Below are 18,648 nucleotides of genomic sequence, written 5' to 3'. Positions count from 1 at the left end.
CAGATTAAAAAGGACTTACCTCAAGAATCAGTAAGTTCTCTGTCGCTTGTTAGATTCTTCTCTTGGGGAATCTGCCAGCATAACTTTCAGTCTGACTCCATTCAGGATCTTCCCGTGCAAAGTATTAATTGCATCATTAGCACTCAGTCTATCTGCGTACTTGGCGTACCCCACATTTTTTCCTGACACAAGGTAAACTTCAATCAGGTTACCGAAACGACTGAAACAAAGTTAAAAAAAAAAAAATCAACTGACGTTAATAAATATTGCTGCTCGGGTCTTAAAGTTGGGGTCCATTCTGAACTCCTTTTTCACCCGTCTCCCCATTTCCTACCTCCCATTCAATCTTCTTAAACATCTGCTTCTCAGTCAGTTTCTCTTCATTCTCTCTCAGGTTTCTTTCCTCTTGAAGACCATCATTATCTTTTCCTTAGAGTATATCATCTTCACTAGCTTCCCTGACCCTTGGGCGTGTCCCTCTTCAATCCATTCCCCACCCTGTCTTCTGAGTGATCTTTCTAAAACACAAATATCATTTCCTCCCTAAAAATCCCTTCAGCAGCTCATTGCTTCCAGGTTAAGAAAAACTCTCTAAGAAACCCTGTAAGCCTTTCTGGATGGGGCCCTGTTTTCTCCAGCTTTATCTTCCTTCACAGTCTCAAATTCTATATTCTAATGACCTCCTTTCACATTCTCTCTAGCAGGAATAACCACCACACCCTCTCCACTTTCTCCTCAGGTTAAAATATTTTTATCCCACAGGTCTCCATGATACCTTGCTTCTTTGAAGGAGTCTTCCAAGGTAGCCGCCCCCTCTTATATGCTTCATAGCCTGTCCATTCCTTTCACGGCCCTAATCTCATAAGGCTGTAATTTCCTATTTACCTCTCTGTCTCCTAAATAAGGTTATCTCTAAGAAGACAACAACTATTATGTCTTGTTTATCATAGAATGTTTTGTTTACATAATGTCTCTATCATTTAGCACAGTGTCTACCTGGAACAGAAGACAGGTGCAAGAAATAAGCTAAATCAATCAGTTAAATAAAAGTCAAAACACTTGAACCACATACCTGATATTTTGAGCACCTTTTTAATTTTCTTTATTTTTTTATTTCTTTATTTTTAGAGAGAGGGAAAGAAAATGAGAGAGAGAGGGAGAAAAACATTGATCAGCAGCCCCTTGCACACATCCAACTGGGCTACCCAGGCATGTGCCCTGCCTGGGATTTGAACCAGTGACCTTTCAGTTTGTGAGACGATGCCCAAACCACTAAGCCATACCAGCCGGAACTTGTGCAGCTCCTTAATAAGATTCACATCTATCTTTTCAATTCACTAACAATGTTGTAAGGCAAATGGGAAAAAGGAAAAGTTATACAAGGAGTTATAATAAAAACCGAACAGGACTTATGGACAAGATGGCAGCATAGGTAAACACAGCTCGTGTCTTAAACAACCGTATCAAAATTACAACTGAAATGCAGAACCATCACTCAGAACCATCAGAAATCAAGTTGAATGGAACTCTGACAACTACAGAATTAAAAAAACCCAGATCCATCCAGATTGGTAGGAGGGGCAGACATGGGGAATGGGCTGGTCCCACATCCACGTGTGGTGAATAAAAATTCAGAAGGGATATCTCAGCAGCAAGGAGTTCCAGCCCTGCACCCAGACCCCCAGCCAAGGGATCCAATGCCAGGAAGATTGTCTCCATAACTTCTGGCTGAAAAAACTAGCAGAGTCTGAGTCAGTGAAAGAAACTTCTGGGAGTCCCAAGCAGTTCCCCTTAAAGCAGCCACGCATGCTTTACTCAGGCGCAGTCCTTCTGAGCTCCAGCACAGGGGTAGCAGCCTGAAAGGCACCAGCGGCATGCAGGGAGGAACTAAAGTGACTGGCATCAAGGTGGGAGCTGGATAACAGCTTTCTCTCAGACAGAAAGGCAAGCAGAGGCCACTGTCCCTCTTCTGGCCCTCCTCCCACAGAACCACAGAGACGGCAGGTGGGTGCCATATCTGAGATTCCACCAATTTGGCTAATACTATTTTCCCTACCCTGGAGATATCCTGGAGTGATTCTGTTCCACCCAACTTGTGGGCCCACCCAAGCTATTAATGGGGGCTTTTCCTTATGAATGGCTGGTCTTGACTCACGTTTCACAATTTCCTAAAGCCTATCAAGCAAGCCACAGCTGGCCTCAGTGAGCCTGTAGCCGCTCTACCTCTTGCTAAGTGGTCCCAGGCCTGGTTAGCAGCAGCGAGCCTAGATTCACAGCTTGACTTCCCCTGGGAATCTCCAAGCCCAGGACAAGTAGGAGACATCTCAGATTGCTTTACAGCTGAGGAGGGGTGGCCCCAGGGAAGAACAGAAGTGGGGGCTCACCTTGGCCTATAACACCTGGGAAACACAGGACCAGCACTCTCAGTGGACAGCTACAGACTACATTGGAGCACCACCACCCTGTCCTTGCATAGCTGATCTTCCATGGAGGGTGGAGGTTGGTGGTCAGCGGTCATAGCTAGTCCTTGCACTTGACTGGCCTGGGTAAATCCTTCCCATTGACCTGCCAACAGCAAATCAGGCTTATCTACAAGAGGATGGTGTACTCAGCCTACATGAAGGGTGCACCTCAAGAATCTGGCTTAGAGGAGGCTGTGCACTGGACCCTACTGGACACCTACTACTTTAGGTCATGCTATCAAGACAGAGGGTCATAGCAGCTCTATCTAATACATAGAAACAGACACAGGGAGGTTGCAAAAATATGGAGACAAAGAAACATGGCCCAAATGAAAGGACAGAAAAAAACTCCAGAAAAAGCACTAAACAAAATGGAGACAAGCAAACTATCAGATGCAGAGCTCAAAACACTGGTTATAACGATGCTCAAGGAACTCAGTGAGGACCTCAGCAGCATAAAAAAAGATCCAGTCGGAAACAAAGCATACACTAATTAAAATAAAGAATAATTTACAGGGAAACAACAGTAGAGTAGATGAAGCTGAAAATCAAGTCAATAATTTGGAACATAAGGAAGCTAAAAACAACCAATCAGAACAAGAAGAAAAAAGAATCCAAAAAATGAGCATAGCTTAAGCAGCCTCTGGGACAACTTCAAATGTACCAACATTCAAATCATAGGTGTACTGGAAGGAGAAGAGAAATAGCAAGAAATAGGAAACCTATTTGAAAAAATAATGAAAGAAAACTGCCCTAATTTGGTGAAGGAAAAAGACATGCATCCAGGAAGCAGAGTCCAAAACACGATGGATATAAAGAGGTGCACACCAAGACACATCATAATTAAAAAGCCAAAGGTTAAAGATAAAGAGAGAATCTTAAAAGCAGTAAGAGAAAAGCAGTTAGTTCCCTACAGGGGAGTTCCCATAAGACTATCAGCTGATTTCTCAAAAGAAACTTTGTAGGCTAGAAGGGATTGGCAAGAAATATTCAAAGTCATGAAAGGCAAGGACCTACAGCCAAGAATGCTCTGCCCACGTCCTGGTTTGTTCTTTTTTTTTTTTTTTAAGATTTTATTTATTTATTTTTAGAGAGAGGGGAAGGGAGGGGGAAAGAAGAAAGGAAAGATCAATGTGTGGTTGCCTCTCTTGTGGCCCTCACTGGGGACCTGGCCTGCAAACCAGGCATGTGCCCTGACTGGGAATCAAACCAGTGACCCTTTGGTTCACAGCCCATGCTCAATCCACTGAGCCACACCAGCCAGGGCAATAAATTCTTTAAAAAAAAAAAAAAAGATTGCTCTACCCAGCAAAGCTATCATTTAGGATAGAGGGACAGATAAAGAACTACTTTGCAGACAAGAAAAAACTAAAGGAGTTCATCATCAGCAAACCATTATTATATGAAATGTTAAAGGGACTAATTTAAGATGATTAAACTATGAACAATAAAATGGCAATAAATACATACCTATCAACAATTGAATCTAAAAAACAAACTAAGCAAACAAGGAGGACAGAGACAGAATCATGGATACAGAGAGCGTTTTGATGGTTGCCAGATGGGAGGTGTGTATACAGGAATGGGTGAAGTGGTGAGGGAATTAAGCAGTACAAATAGGTAGTTACAGAATATTCATGGGGTGTACAGTACAGTATAGGTAATGGAGTAGTCAAAGAACTTATATGCATGACCTATGGACACAAACAATAGTGTGGGTGGGGACCACCTGAGGGAGTAGGGGATGCTTGGTAGAGGGAAGCAAAGGGGGAAAAATTGGGACAACTGTAATAGCATAATCAATAAAATATAATTAAAAAAATAAAAACAATAAACAGGAGCCTTCCCTCTTTTTACAATTATATATTCTTCCACACAATCAAGTAATTGTATATTCAATGAGTAATTATAAAATCCTTAAGGATCCAACAGAGCGCTGACAAAACAGAAGATGCTTAGTAAACTCTGTTCATCTATATTACAACTACAGTGGAAAAGACACGTGAAAAGAATTTAGACAAGTATATGCAAATGTATCTTCTATCAAGAAACAAATTATTTGTCCATTCTATACATGCAACTTTTCAAAACAATACTAAGGGTTTTTAATGCCTTCAAAACAAAATAATAGGAAATTAATTCTGTGTGGAAACTTAGGATGTGTGAGTGATAACGATGAAAATGATCATATAGTTTAAAAGGTGATATCAATAAAGAGTTTTTTTAAACCACAGAACAAATCATCTCTATCTGATAGGTATTGGATTTAAGAAGTTTCAAAATGAAGAGAGTGCTTAAATTACTGGTATAAGATAATGTAATTACATTATAAAATGTAACTTTGTGGATTTGAAATCTTACCAGAATATATCCTCTAGAACATCTAAAGGTAAAGGATGAGGATTAAACACAATAAAAAGTCTTTCTTTCACAGGAGTTTCAGGAGGGGCTTTTTTTTTGCATGGTGGAAGCACAACATCTGTCTGGATTTGAGGCAACTGTGATCCAGAACTTCCTCCAAATTGCTGTTGAAGGGTTAGGAACAAAATGAGAAAAAGAAAAACTGCACTTTAGGGATCTTAAGCCAAGAACTGAAGAGATGTGTATCATGACACCTACGTGGTCTTTCACTACAGCTCAGAAAATTTTCTTACATAGGTAATAAACAAAGGCCACAATTAGTTTATACCCCATGGATGTGTTTTGAAGGTTAAATTCTTACCTACTTACCAGAAATTGCTGCTGACTTGGATTATTCCATACCATTGATGCAAGCTGGGCAGCTACCATCTGCGTCGCCATTTTTCTAAGGAGACTAGAGATAATAACTGATAATTTACAGAAAACCAGAAACAGTCTCTTAACAGTAACTTGTTTTGTGTGGCCTCCTCACCTGAGAGGTCAACTGTTTTCTATTTTTATTCTTGAAGTCATAATCACGTGCACCTAAAGCTTGGCTCGGACACTCCTGGAGTGGTACTTACTCTGTCGCATTACTCCCATCATCAATGAAGGAAACACCTATCCGATTCCCAGGAGGGTACTGAAATCCATGTAACTTGTATTTTGCATAAATAGCTGATGCTACATTAAAATACTGAACCACACCATGACCTAAAACAAAGGTAGACAATATACAGGAGTTAAAATTAAAGTAAATTGAATACTTAAAAGCCTTTGTTGCCACAAAAATGAAATAATATAGAAATGCCCAAATATCATACAGCCAGTAAATACAGACTCAAATGTGTCAGAATACAAAGTTCTCTTATGTATGTGTGTAATAGCTGTGTTCCTACGAAGCAAATTATAAGCCTGATTTTGGTAAAAATATGAACACGATAGTTTAAGGTAAATACCTCCCTTTAAAAAAAGCCTTTAAAAATCAAAAGTCTTAACAATTACTAAGATAGATTAAGCTAAAACTAAGTAATAGATTTAATCAATTAATTAGTTGAAGGTTCAAATGGCTGATATTAGAGCCTTGCTTCTATTAAGAAGTTGGAAGAAATAGGTACTTGAAATGAAGGAAAGGAGTTTTTATTTCATGGTATAAAGTTTAAGAAAAAGAGACTTAGGGATGAGGATGAAATTTTACAGGTTTTATAACTTTGCCTACCATTAACCAAGAGGAGACAGAGACAGAGACAGAGAGAGAGAGACAGAGAGAGAGAGACAGAGAGAGAGAGAGAGAGAGAAAGACACACACACTCTATTCTGAGGTATTTTTGTTGTATAACCAGGAAACAGAAAATGCTCTACTGTGTGGGAGTTAAAAGTATTTAAAAAAAGAAATAACTCAGTATAAAGAAGATCTATTCCCAAGGGCTTATTAAGGTATCACTGTATTTAAAAGTTTAACGTGGATAAACAAGGAAAATTGTCACACAAACAGTATCTAACATATAAAGTGTCATCGGAGAAAAGCCACTTTAACAAAACACATACTTAAAAATAACACAGACATTATTTTACCATAATTTGAGTAAGGATCTCGTTGAACTTCACAATACTCCAATCCTGGTACTATATCAAAAATGCTGAAAAGCTGCTCTTCGGTGAAAGGCACTCTGGACACAACTGACAGGCGTTTGGAGATAGCTTCCTGGCCTCTGTTGTCATTCTTGTCAAAATTTGAAAATTCAGATGGTTGCTCTTGAACAACAGAGAAAAAAGTAAATCTTTAGATTTCTATCCATTCAAGACTTCATTTAACATTTTAGGTACTAGAAAACAGAATGAACTTTCATTGGGTCCATTGCACTGAACAAAGGCACTATTTTGTAGAATGCTCTTGGTCATCAGCACTATCGAAAGAGACCAATGACAAGAAAACAGACAACCCTTCCCTATTCCCCAGGTTTCAACAGAGAAATATTAGCAGAAATGTATAGTCTAACTTCACAGGAAAATGTTTAATATGCAAAACTGCCAGATCTGGCAAGTGTTTCACCTAAAAGAACGTCTGTGCCAAGTAACATTCACAGCCCTCACTCTCATCATCATTCATTTCCCCCTTTCTCTAGCTTCTACTTTTGTCATTCCTCTCCTTTCTCTCGCTCCACTTGTAAAGCGACTGTAGCTTATGGACAGAACTTTAGGATTCAATACTGAGAAGTTACCTGTATATGTCTTTCACATTTTTTTGGTCAGCTGCATAGAGGTAGAAGCTCACCCCAAAAAGTGGCAGTGACATAGTTTAATATTTAGAAAAAGCATAACTAACCATATAAAACTGCAATTGGAAGTAGTCAAAATAAGTGTGAAGTATAAAGGACATAAGAAGTCATGACAAACTTAGAAAGAACTCTACAGTATGACTTTTATTCACCAAGTGACATTTATAGACTGCTAATAAATGAGTATTTTAAAAAACTCAATTCATATTTTATACACTGCTTACACTATAAAGCAAAGGTCGCCCACTTACCAAATGGAAACATATTTACTCTAGGTTCATGTCCTAAAGTCTCCTGCCTCATATTATTATAATAATCTTGTTCCGAGGATTCAGATGCTTTGTTTTTGGGTTCAGCCAAGATTGCCCTAAAACCTGAAAAGAGAATCCATGAATTTCAAGCTTCATAGGAAATCTGACATACTTGCAAATATACCTGATTGCTAGTGCTTGACTTAGCTTTAGAAATATAATTGTATAAAACAAAATCTACACAATGGCCATCTCCACCAGACCTACTTCTCTGCTTTTTGAAAGATAAAACAAAAAAAAAAGGTCAAATAAGAAACAGTAAGAATCCCCAATTATGGGTTAATGTCAACGTGAAAGAGCAGCAATTCTAGGCTATTTTTTCTAATCTCCCCCAACTACAGATGACATCGTCATTCTCCCAGGTGCCTCAACATCAAAATTCTATATGGCTTCTTCACATTCAAACAGCCATCGAGATTCTTTGAAATACACTTAGACTATGTTATGTGTCACTTTCACTTCTCCACCTCTGTTTTTCATTTAGATTCTCTTCTATTAATTGTAAGAACTCTTCAACTGGTCTCTTTGCCTGTGGATCCAGGATTTTAAATAGGGGGTCCAAGAATTAGTTTCAAAAGGTGGGAAGGTTCCATAAACCCTCTGAAACTTTAAACGAAATGTGTATGCATATATGTGCACATGGGCACATATCAAGGAAAAACATTCATGTGTTATTCTGCGTCTCCAAAAAGAATAAAAGTAGCCCATCTGAATTCATTCCCTGGAAATCCATCCTTGATACGGTGGTTAGCTCACCTGTACTAAAATAGTTTTTATTATTTTTCTCCTTTTAAAACAATACACAAGGGAATCTAAATGTGGACCAAACCTGAACTCTTCATAACCTCTCGTACATGGTTCCATTGTATCTAGTTATCTGTCCTGTAATATCTCAGCAGGCATATTATGCTTTATTCAGACTGCTGCCTTTCACAGTACTGAGCAAAGACACGTTTATACCTAGCTCTGTGCCTTTGCTGCTGCTGCTCTCACCTTCTGTCCTGCCTACTCTACACCAGATGTAAGTCCTGCCTCCAATGCATTCCCACGTTCGTTCAGTGCACTTGTTTTTCACCCGATAGACTTTTGAATATTTTTTTCTTTTGGCAAATTTTTATTGAGGCTACTATCAATAGCAGTATCTTTAAATAAGTTCTCAATAAATTTTTTAAAAGATTTATTTATTTTTGGAGAGAGGGGAAGGGAGAGAGAAAGAGAAGGAGAGAGACACTGATGTGCAAGAGAAACATCAGTTGGTTGCCTCTCACACATCCCCAACTGGGAACCCGGTGTGCACCCCAGGCATGTGCCCCAACAGGGAATTGAACTGGCGACCTTTCAGTTTGCAGGCTGGCACTCAAGCCACTGAGCCACACCAGCCAGGGCCAATAAATTTTTATTGAGGGTTTAATGACTGTACTAGTTACATGGGGTGACAGAAGCACAAATAAGACATACTCTGTTTTCAAAGAACCTTTTAAAAATTATATTATTCTTTAACTATTTTCTGCTTATTAGATCTTTGCTATACAATATAGCTATACATTTCTTAAATGGCAAGACTGCTTTATATTCTTTTGTATGCCTTCACCTATGAATGAGTATGCCAAAGGTACTCAATTAATGTTGACTGAGAAATTTAGAAGGCTCTAAGAGAAAATTTTGGTGTGTACCTTAGGGTTATCTAAGAATTCACTAGTTAACAATAATTCTTCTTAATATATGTAGATTTTCATAATATCCTGAAATCCACTAATTTAATTACTGTCGACCTCACTTCTAAAGGTCAATATATATAGAAATGTGACAATAAGGAAAATTCTCTTTAGCTTATTCTCCATGATTATACCAGCAACAGCAGAACATCTAATTAATGTCACTCTAGTTTGAAATTAATACAATGTATATTTACTTACCTATGTTAGCAAACCTTATAAATCCTACCTTTAACCTATGTATTTGTTAGTAAACTAAATTCTATTTAGGGTTTAGGCCAAATATGAGCAAATATTAAAGAAAACTTATTAAGAGATTTTGAAATATAAAGAATGAATTTTTAAAAATCTGAAAGGATAGGTCAATTTCTAAATACTTAATATTCTAAAGTATGTACGTAAAAACCCCAAAATCTATGGAAATAATAACCAAAATATGGCAACAATACTTACTAAATTATTACAGTTGCTCATAATTCTTCCAAGATGGTGCCTCAATGAAAGCTTAATTATCCATCCAAATAATTTGCATCTGAGGCCTATATATATTTAAATGCCATTGCTAAAATTAAATTAGCTGGTATGGTTGTTAGCCACAACCAGTATTAGATTCAGTTACTGAAACTAATTAGAAGTTTTCAAAAAGTGTTTAATAATGTTAAACAAATGCATACTTACTTCGATCACAGTTTTCTATTGCTTGGGCAGCTTGTGATGGTTTTAAGTATCGAACATAGCCCAGACCTTTACTCTCTCCGGTGACCTTGTTCTTAATAATGCTGCAATACTCAATATCTCCGTACACCTAGGAGAGTTAAAAGAAATGACCTTAGAGGAGTCAAAATTAGTAACTGAACAGATTACTTCAGAACGAACTTAAAAATTATTTGTACTTCCTATTTGCCAAAAAGAAATCAGAATTTACAGCCACTTTTAATAATGGAATCACAATGTCACAAACTAATGAGGGACTAGAAAAATAACCATAATAGTGATATAAACAAACAGTAACATAACCAAAATAATGGAAATATTTAGTGAGTATTTGCTTTGCATATAGTATCTTATTGTTACAACAAGCCATCAAGAAAATATATTATATATGCACACATACATGCATATATACATCGCAGTGCTTAAATCACAGACAAGGAAGCTGGACCTTAGAGAAATCATTTGTATATGGTCTGAAGAGCTCCAAAGTCTTGCTCATTAGTGGTTACAAGCAGAGGCTTTGGAACTGAACCTTCTAGATTCAAATCTGCCACTTATTAACTGGATGCTTTAGTTACCCTTTCTGTGCCTATCTCTTTATCTGTTAAATGGGCTGATAGCTGTGCCTACTTCACGGGAGTAACTGAAAGGTCAAATGAACTAATACATGTAAGGTATTTGTATAGGGTCTGGGATATACTACACACTCATCAACACTAGCTGTAATTATTTGTCTACCTTCTAAGAGATGCATAAATGGTTGTATATTCTTTTGAAGGAGAGACTCCCAAAGTATTATCTCTAAAACACATTGGTTGGCTCAGAAAGTTAGTAGTCTATGTGAGAAATATGTGATGTTTATTTTTTAAATGTTGGAAGAAATATGGGATATAAATTCTTAGTATTTATTATTTATTTCATAAAATTCTTCTGTAACCAATTAGCAACTTAATTACTATTTAGATAAAAAATATCCTATCTGTTCACTCAGAAAAAGATAACTTATAAATACATAAGGTAAAAACTTCTTCTTACTATTAGAGGAAGTATGGAATATACATTTCTAGTATAGGGGAGTCTAGAGGAGGTTTGAAAATTACTTTTTACTACTTGTTTTTCAATCTTGCTTATTATATGCTTTATAGTTCACTTGCTGTGAACTCGGGCGGGGGGGGAATATTACTATTAATATTTCCCAGTTTTTATATATTCTTTAAGTTAAAGTTAATTTATTATAGGCTTAATACTTAAACACCAGATGGAAAGAGATTAACTTAAAAAGTTATTTAATTCCCCACCATCAATCTAATGATCAAACTCACACAACATTTCAGATTTAGTAACTGTACAACCAATTTAGGATTATTAGTTATCACAGATGCTAGCTCATTAGAAACCATTAAGTACCTTAAATTTTTCTCGTAGATCTTCTTCTGTGTAGGACTTTGGTATCATAACAAAGATTCTTGTAAGTTCTTCATCTTCAACATCTCGGTGACTTCCAGATGACCTGGACTGGGCAATAAAAACCTAAGAAACAAACAAAACCCATAAAATAATATGAAAAAATCAGTTGTTTTCTTATCCCGTAAATATACTTAATTCATTACTAGTATGAGGTTCATGTTAGGTTAAATGCAATGTAATAGGGTCACATAAAAGATGTTTTTAAGCAATCTTTATTACAATGACTTTTTATATGAGCTAATGCCAATCCCCGCACTGTTTTTTTTCCAAATATATTTTTACTTTCAGCTTGTGGTTTGCCAAAAGCAATAGTGAGCGCACTGAAAAAGAATGTGTACTCTGCAGTTGTTGGGTAGTATTCAATAAATATCAATTTATAGTCGATTGATAGTTATTAAAATGTTACCTATCCACTAATTTCATCTATTTGTTCTATCAGATACTACGAAGAGTGTATAAAAATCTGATTGTGAATTTATCTTCTTTTAGTTCTATTAATAATGCTTCATGCATTTTGAAGCTATTATTGAATACATAGGGATTATATACGTTTTGACTAGTATTTTTAATAAGTGTTAACATTCCTGTTGAAGACCATTTTGCCTGATACCACACCGGCTGTTTCTTTTACTTTCAACCACTTTGTATGTATTTTTATATAGTCTCCTGTAAATAGCATTTAGTTTATCCTTTTTCAAATCCTGATGATCTCTGCCTTTTACTTGGAGTGTTTAGTACATTTGTTTAATGTGATATTTGACATAGTTGGGTTTAATTCATACTTTTTTACTTTGTTCTATTATTAATTGTTTTTAAAAAGAGGTAATATAACCATACTGTGGATCATCTCGGTGACTGATGCAACTGATGTATGTCACCGAGAAAATGCACAGAATAACGTGAGGCTCTTTTCCTACTATTGGCAATTTAATTTTATTGATACATTATCATCTGCAACATTAGATGACATTTAATTATGCATTGCTTTTATTAGTTTGTAAAGTTGTTTTGGCTTTATATTATTTTAGAGGAATGTTAAAATCTCTAAGTAGGATTGTGGATTTGTTTATAGAGCTATAAGCATAATTTTAATGGTTAGTTTTATTTCTTATAACTTGAAGTAATAAAATTAATATAAATTAGCACACAAGGGCTTTTGAGGATTTCTTCTTTAAAGGGAGGGGGGTGGACATTATTTGCTGTATATCATTCAAGAATGACAAAACCTGGACTTACAGAAATGTAGGTAAGAGGCAGCAAATAAAAGAACTCAAAACTTATAAAGCCATGAAATTTTAGGAATATTGAAAAAGGTTATTATCTTTGCTTGCAAAATGGCTGTCATAGAAGTGCAGAACCTTGCTTATAAAACACAGCTAGAGCTATATTCCTAGGTACAGTCTACTGCCAGTTTCAATAAATCTACATTTTATGCTCACTGTATGTCAAGCAATGCATGAAATATTAGTCACACTGAATAATGCAGAAATGGCCCACTGTAAAGTTAATCTAGTGGATGAATCACTAATGAACAGTCAATAGGGAACCTTTAAGTATATGGGAAGACAGGGAGTGGGGAAGAAATCCCAGGTAAGTTTTGAGATTGAAACTGCTGTCAGATCACAAATTTCTAAATTTTAGCAGACTAGAATGTTTCAAATATCTGACAAAGGAGACAGTACCTAAATAGACCACATACATAATAATTAGTAACCCAATGGATGATTTACCCTAAGACTTCATGTTCGCAGACTATGGGCTCTAACTAAGAGACATTTTTACACAGCTAAATCCTAAGATTTTTCTCTTCTATTCTCTACGTTTACCCCTTTCCTCTAGATAATGTAGCTGGTGACAAAATGACTTTTACTTGGACAATCTTTTCTGGCTGTAGGCCTGGTGCTGTAATTTTCTAATTTGTTTTATAGATAGATCTTTTGGAACTTTGCAAAAGCAAAGTACATGAGAAAAATTAATGCTGAATTAATTTAACTGGGAATGCTGAAAAACAAAACAAAACACCAAAATTACATCGCAGTGGAAGAAGCTCAAGCTGCAGCTGCTGAAGAATGAACTTTCACTGTCTAGTTGGACACTGAAAACAACCCTCTGGCTGAAAATCAGTGGGCACAACTTTGAAAAACAGATTTTAAACTCTGATTATCATTGGAAATAATTTAGTTTTTCTGTGGCTAAAAGGGAAGACATATTTCTCAGTGCTGGGAAGTTTACTTCTCTTGCATAAATATAATGAAGTAAAGGGGGGGTCTATGGGTTTCAAAAGTGGACCATGTTTTTGGTTCCAGCCTGTGATTTTGTGACTCTCAGAAGTATAAAAACCCTTTTTGCTAAAATCCTAATTGGCAGATGAAAATTATCCACCTAGTGCAGGAGCCAGCAACCTATAGCTTTCAGTTTTTCTACAGCCTATGACCTAAGAATGGTTTTTACATTTTTAAAGGGCCGTTAAAACAAAGAGTATGTGACAGAGACTGTATGTAGCTCACAATGCCTAAATCATTTATTGTCTGGCCCTGGAGAAAACAAGTGTGAAACCCCCCGATCTAGTATATGCTGTGGCCTTACAGTTACTTTTGCTCGTGAGCTGTTACCATTATTTCAAAGGGTTGGAGAGGTGGGAGGAAAAAGAATGTCTACTGTGCTGTCGGCGTTGTCCCAGGCTCCTCCTCTGTTGCATATGGGGGCAAAGGAAAGACCTGCAGAGACTGAAATATCTCTGAGTCTTTCATTTATATAAGCCATTACTTATAATACTCTTCTCAGTTTTCTGTAGTAAATGGGAAAAAGTGAAAAAAAATTTGAGGGAAAAGAGAATTTTATGGGAAGCTCCACCAAAATTACATATATAGCAACTATCTCTGCAACAAAGGTGAAGGGGAGAGTTTAAGCAACTCCTAGATTCTCAGGATTAGGCCGAGTTGAGTTCACAGCAGTAATGACATCTAAGGATATTTTGAGGGTTTACCTTGTACCAGGCACTGTGGTAAGCGCACAGATTAAGTCATATAAGCCTCAAAATTACCCTTTCTCCCATGTGTCAGTTATCTTGATTGTACAGACAAGAGTAGAGACGATATAAATACCACCAGGGTGAACTAAGTATACAAAAGAAGCATTTAATTACAACTACACTACCATCACAGTGACTTGGTTCTTCTTATAGAAGTTTACTTTGGTCCGCTTTCAAAGAAAAGTAGGAGTAACAAAACATATGCTATTAATACCTTCATAAATAGGGATTATTTAAAATCATAAAGGTGTAATGAATATGTAACAGTAGCAATTTAAACACCTGCACTTAAGTATCACATGCACTTGTCAGGTTGTGGGAAAATGCCCAACACCAGAGGGCCACAGCTTAATGTACTTTTATCAAGTTGTTAAACCCCATACCTCGCCGCGCAAAGCGTGATCTCTGTTTCTGACGGTAGACCCGGGCGACGCGGAGGGATTATTCCGGGAGAGGAGGGTCAGAGACGTGCTCCAGCCGGCCAGCGCCAGAGCAGGGCGAGGAACGCAAAGTTCCAGAATAGTGAAGGTGGGGGTGGGGCTGGCCTGGCCACAGCCGCTCTGCACCCGAGTCGCCGCAGCTGCTGCCCGGCTGCCCGGGGCGGGTATTCCTTTATCCCTTCAGTCCCCCTCCAAACCCTGCACCTCGGTGCAGGCTCACCGGCAGGTTCTGAAAACCTGTTCCCACCACCCCCCTCCCCTCCTCTCGTCCCCAGAATGCCAGGTGCTTCCTAGTCTGCTCCCGACACACTACCAGACACACTACCAGACACACTACCACTGCCTGATCCTGGCAAAGCTGTGGAGGAGGGGGGACCCAAGACACCCATCCCCGCCCCCCCCCATACTGTCCCCGTGGGTACCCGACCCAGGCACCCCGCACCTTGATAGGCTTGGTGTCGTTGGGGCCGAGGCACCGGCCATGCATCTCCTCCATGGCCCTACAGGCCTGCGAGCTACGCGCGAACTTGACGAAAGCGATGCCCTTGGATTCCTTCGTGTGCTTGTCCCGCACCACCCAGATATCCTGGATCTCGCCGAACGGTGAGAAGCGCTCCCTCAGTACCGACTCGGGCGTGTACTTGCTGATCACCAGGAAGATGCGGCTGTTGGGCGGCTCGTCCAGGCTGTCCACGCCCGGGCGGAAGCCTCCGCCGCTCGTACAGCTGCCTGCCTCGTCCATGGTGCTGCACCAGACGCGGAGCCAGGCCCGGGGCCCTGCCAGCCCTCCTCGGTTCCTCCGCCGTCCTACACCTACAGCCGTTGCAGGACCGACGCTCCGCTTCCGGAAGGCGGAAGAGTCTGGCGCCTTCGGCCCTACCGGCTCCCGGCTTCTGGGGAGCAGCCTGCAGCGCCCCCTGGTGACACGGGGGAGCCTAACTCAGTCCAGGCCTTCAATCCTGTGGAGCTGAGGCCCAAACATCAGGTGTGCAATCCTCATACCTTATGGTCAGAACAGTCTCTTCTGTGCACAGGCTTTTCCAGCTCTGGCTTTACCCCACCCTCAGAGGCCAAGGATTCTTATCCAAAACTTGCCATCTTGGTCATAAGTTCAACAGAGGACCACCGTAAGACAGAATTAAGGTGGAATTCCAGCTTCATTTGTTGAGAAAATTGAGATGAGGAAGTTGAGGCCCGTGGAATATAGCCAATGGTAATAGAGATACAAGTAACAGAGCTAAAACTGGAACCAACCCCTTCTGCTGATCAGCTCAACTCCCACAAGCACCCCTGGGGGTCTGAAGGCAGAAAGGGTAGATTACTCATTCAGATGTGAAACTAGGAGAAATGTGTAAGGTGCAAGCAAAGTAGGAAGTGCTCTCTGACTTCTAAGGCTTCTCGTTATTGGGCTTTGAGGAGAGATCTTCAGAAAACTAGCAGAAATTCAGAAATAAGGCCTGGATATAACATTGGTGTTGGAATGAAGTGAAAGGAATAAAACAGAAAGTGGTTCAGGAGCCAAGCTCCTTGAATGTTCAAGTCCTGGCTGCTAAAACTTGGATTGCTATGAACTCAAACAGAAATACTATTTAGTGTGCATCAACTATGTGCCAGGCTCTGAGCAAGAAGGTAGGTGTACAATGTGGAACAGGAAGGACGATGTGATTGCTGCCCTCAAAGAGCTTTTCTTCTGTTGTAGAAATCTTACATGTAAATGTGTAATGCAAAGTAATGTCAGATTGTGTTCAACAGTTTTGCCACTGAATCGTGTGAGCTTGGACAACTTACTTCCTATTTCCAACTTCAGTTTCCTCAACTCTAAGTAGAAATAATATTACCTATTAAATGGGGCAGTTGTCAAGCTTAATTAATTCATTCACTCATGTAAAACTAATGTTTTTGAATGCCTACTGTGTGTTGGGCACTATGCTATACCGAAGTGATATAGTATTAAACAAAATGGTCACTCTGCTTCCCTCATTCAGTTAAGAAGTTAGGTTTGTATAGTTAAGATTGTATGAGGTAGACTTAAATATAAGTCGTAACACCATAAAAGTCCTAGAGGAAAACATTGGCAGGAAAATCTCAGACATTCCACGCAGCAACATCCTCACAGACACATCCCCTAAAGCAAGGGACATAAAGGAAAAAATAAATAAATGGGACCTCATCAAAATAAAAAGCTTCTGCATGGCTAAAGAAAACAGCATTAAAATAAAAAGAGAACCAACAGTATGGGAAAACATATTTGCTAATGATAACTCAGACAAGGGCCCGATCTCCAAAATATATAAAGAACTCACACAAATCCACTCCAGGAAGACAAACAACCCAATTAAAAAATGGGCAAAGGACTTGAACAGACACTTCTCCAAGGAAAACATACAGAGGTCCCAGAGACATATGAAAAGATGCTCAGCATCACTAACCATCAGAGAGATGCAAATTAAAACCACAGTGAGGTACCATCTCACACCAGTCAGAGTGGCCAACATAAACAAATCCACAAACAAATGTTGGAGAGGATGCGGAGAAAAGGGAACCCTAGTGCACTGTTGGTGGGAATGCAGACTGGTGAGGCCACTGTGGAAAACAGTATGGAATTTCCTCAGAAAACTAAAAGTGGAACTGCCCTTTGACCCAGCAATTCCACTGCTGGGATTATACCCTAAGAACCCTGAAACACCAATCCAAAAGAACCTATGCACCCCAATGTTCATAGCAGCACGATTTACAATAGCCAAGTAACCTAAGTGCCCATCAGCAAACAAGTGGATCCAAAAACTATGGTATATTTACACAATGGAATTCTACGCAGCAGAGAGAAAGAAGGAGCTTATACCTTTTGCAACAGCATGGATGGAACTGGAGAGCAATATGCGAAGTGAAATAAACCAGGTGGTAAGGGACAAATACCATATGATCTCACCTTTAACTGGAACATAATCAACAAAAGAAAAAAGCAAACAAAATATAACCAGAGACATTGAAGTTAAGAACAATCTAATAATAACCAGGGGGGAGTGGGGAGGGGACAGTGGGAAGAAGGGATTACAGGAACTACTATAAAGGACACATGGACCAAATCAAGGGGGAGGGCGGAGGTGGGGGAGGGAGGTGGGTTTGGCTGGGGTGGGGTGGAGGGATGGGGAGAAAAGGCAGACAACTGTAATTGAAAACAATAAAAAGTAAAAAAAAGAAAAGATTGTATGAGGTAATATATATGGAGCTAATAGCTTTAGAGGTCAAATGAGATGCTGTATGTACAATGGCACAATGGAGATTAGTTTTCTCACTCTCTTTGACCGTAGTGTCCAATCCCCAACACTAAATATTGTATGATTTGTGATGGCAACTAAAAGTCAGGGATTCTGAGTTCTCACCCTGAATTTAACACAAGATTGTGAGTTTTTCCTTGCATTTCATCACACACTTGTAAAAGGAGGGCTTTGTTTACCCTGAAGTTTAGCAAGTCAAGGAAGGATCTTATCTTAACTTTCCACTTCTTTTCATCTTATCCAGACCAATCAAGGCAAATAAAAACAATGTGGTAATGTAGCAACTTTATTGATGTGAGGGAGTGTAAGGGTTCTAGCAATACTATTTGCACACCAGTGCCATCTAGTGGAAAATATATATAATTAACTACTTACTGGTCAATTCTGCTCTGCAAAACATTACTTATTGGTATCCTGAAAATATTGGGCTGATATTCAAAGAAGTTACCTTTTTATCTTAAAGAAAGTGTTCAAGATTGCATAAAACAAGACCAGGAATAGAAGTATTAGGAAATCCTAAGAAAGCAAAGTTTCATTACCACCCAATCATG

General features: G+C 38.8%; 1 protein-coding gene across 1 annotated transcript; it reads right to left on the bottom strand.

The window, feature by feature from the left end:
• Nucleotides 1-19: 19 nt before the first annotated feature.
• Nucleotides 20-15,670, bottom strand: RBM45 (RNA binding motif protein 45). The gene is made up of 9 exons (XM_024561525.3): nucleotides 15,262-15,670; nucleotides 11,289-11,411; nucleotides 9,846-9,972; nucleotides 7,393-7,515; nucleotides 6,438-6,617; nucleotides 5,447-5,576; nucleotides 5,193-5,277; nucleotides 4,824-4,987; nucleotides 20-220 (listed from the first exon to the last, which is right to left on the bottom strand). The coding sequence occupies exons 1-9, from the start codon at nucleotides 15,559-15,561 to the stop codon at nucleotides 28-30; spliced, it is 1,425 nt and encodes a 474-aa protein (XP_024417293.1). The 5' UTR covers nucleotides 15,562-15,670; the 3' UTR covers nucleotides 20-27.
• Nucleotides 15,671-18,648: the final 2,978 nt, after the last annotated feature.

Source organism: Desmodus rotundus, chromosome 2 (assembly GCF_022682495.2).
Source record: "Desmodus rotundus isolate HL8 chromosome 2, HLdesRot8A.1, whole genome shotgun sequence".
Taxonomy (NCBI): Eukaryota; Metazoa; Chordata; class Mammalia; order Chiroptera; family Phyllostomidae; genus Desmodus; species Desmodus rotundus.
This window is presented reverse-complemented; position numbering and strand designations above follow the sequence as displayed.

Coding starts and splice junctions, on each gene's coding strand:
- RBM45 (XM_024561525.3), bottom strand. CDS start 15,561: ATGGACGAGGCAGGCAGCTGTACGAGCGGCGGAGGCTTCCGCCCGGGC. Junction 6,618..7,392: donor AGTAAATATGTTTCCATTTG/GTAAGTGGGCGA, acceptor CTGTTGTTCAAG/AGCAACCATCTGAATTTTCA. Junction 4,988..5,192: donor CAAGTCAGCAGCAATTTCTG/GTAAGTAGGTAA, acceptor ACCCTTCAACAG/CAATTTGGAGGAAGTTCTGG.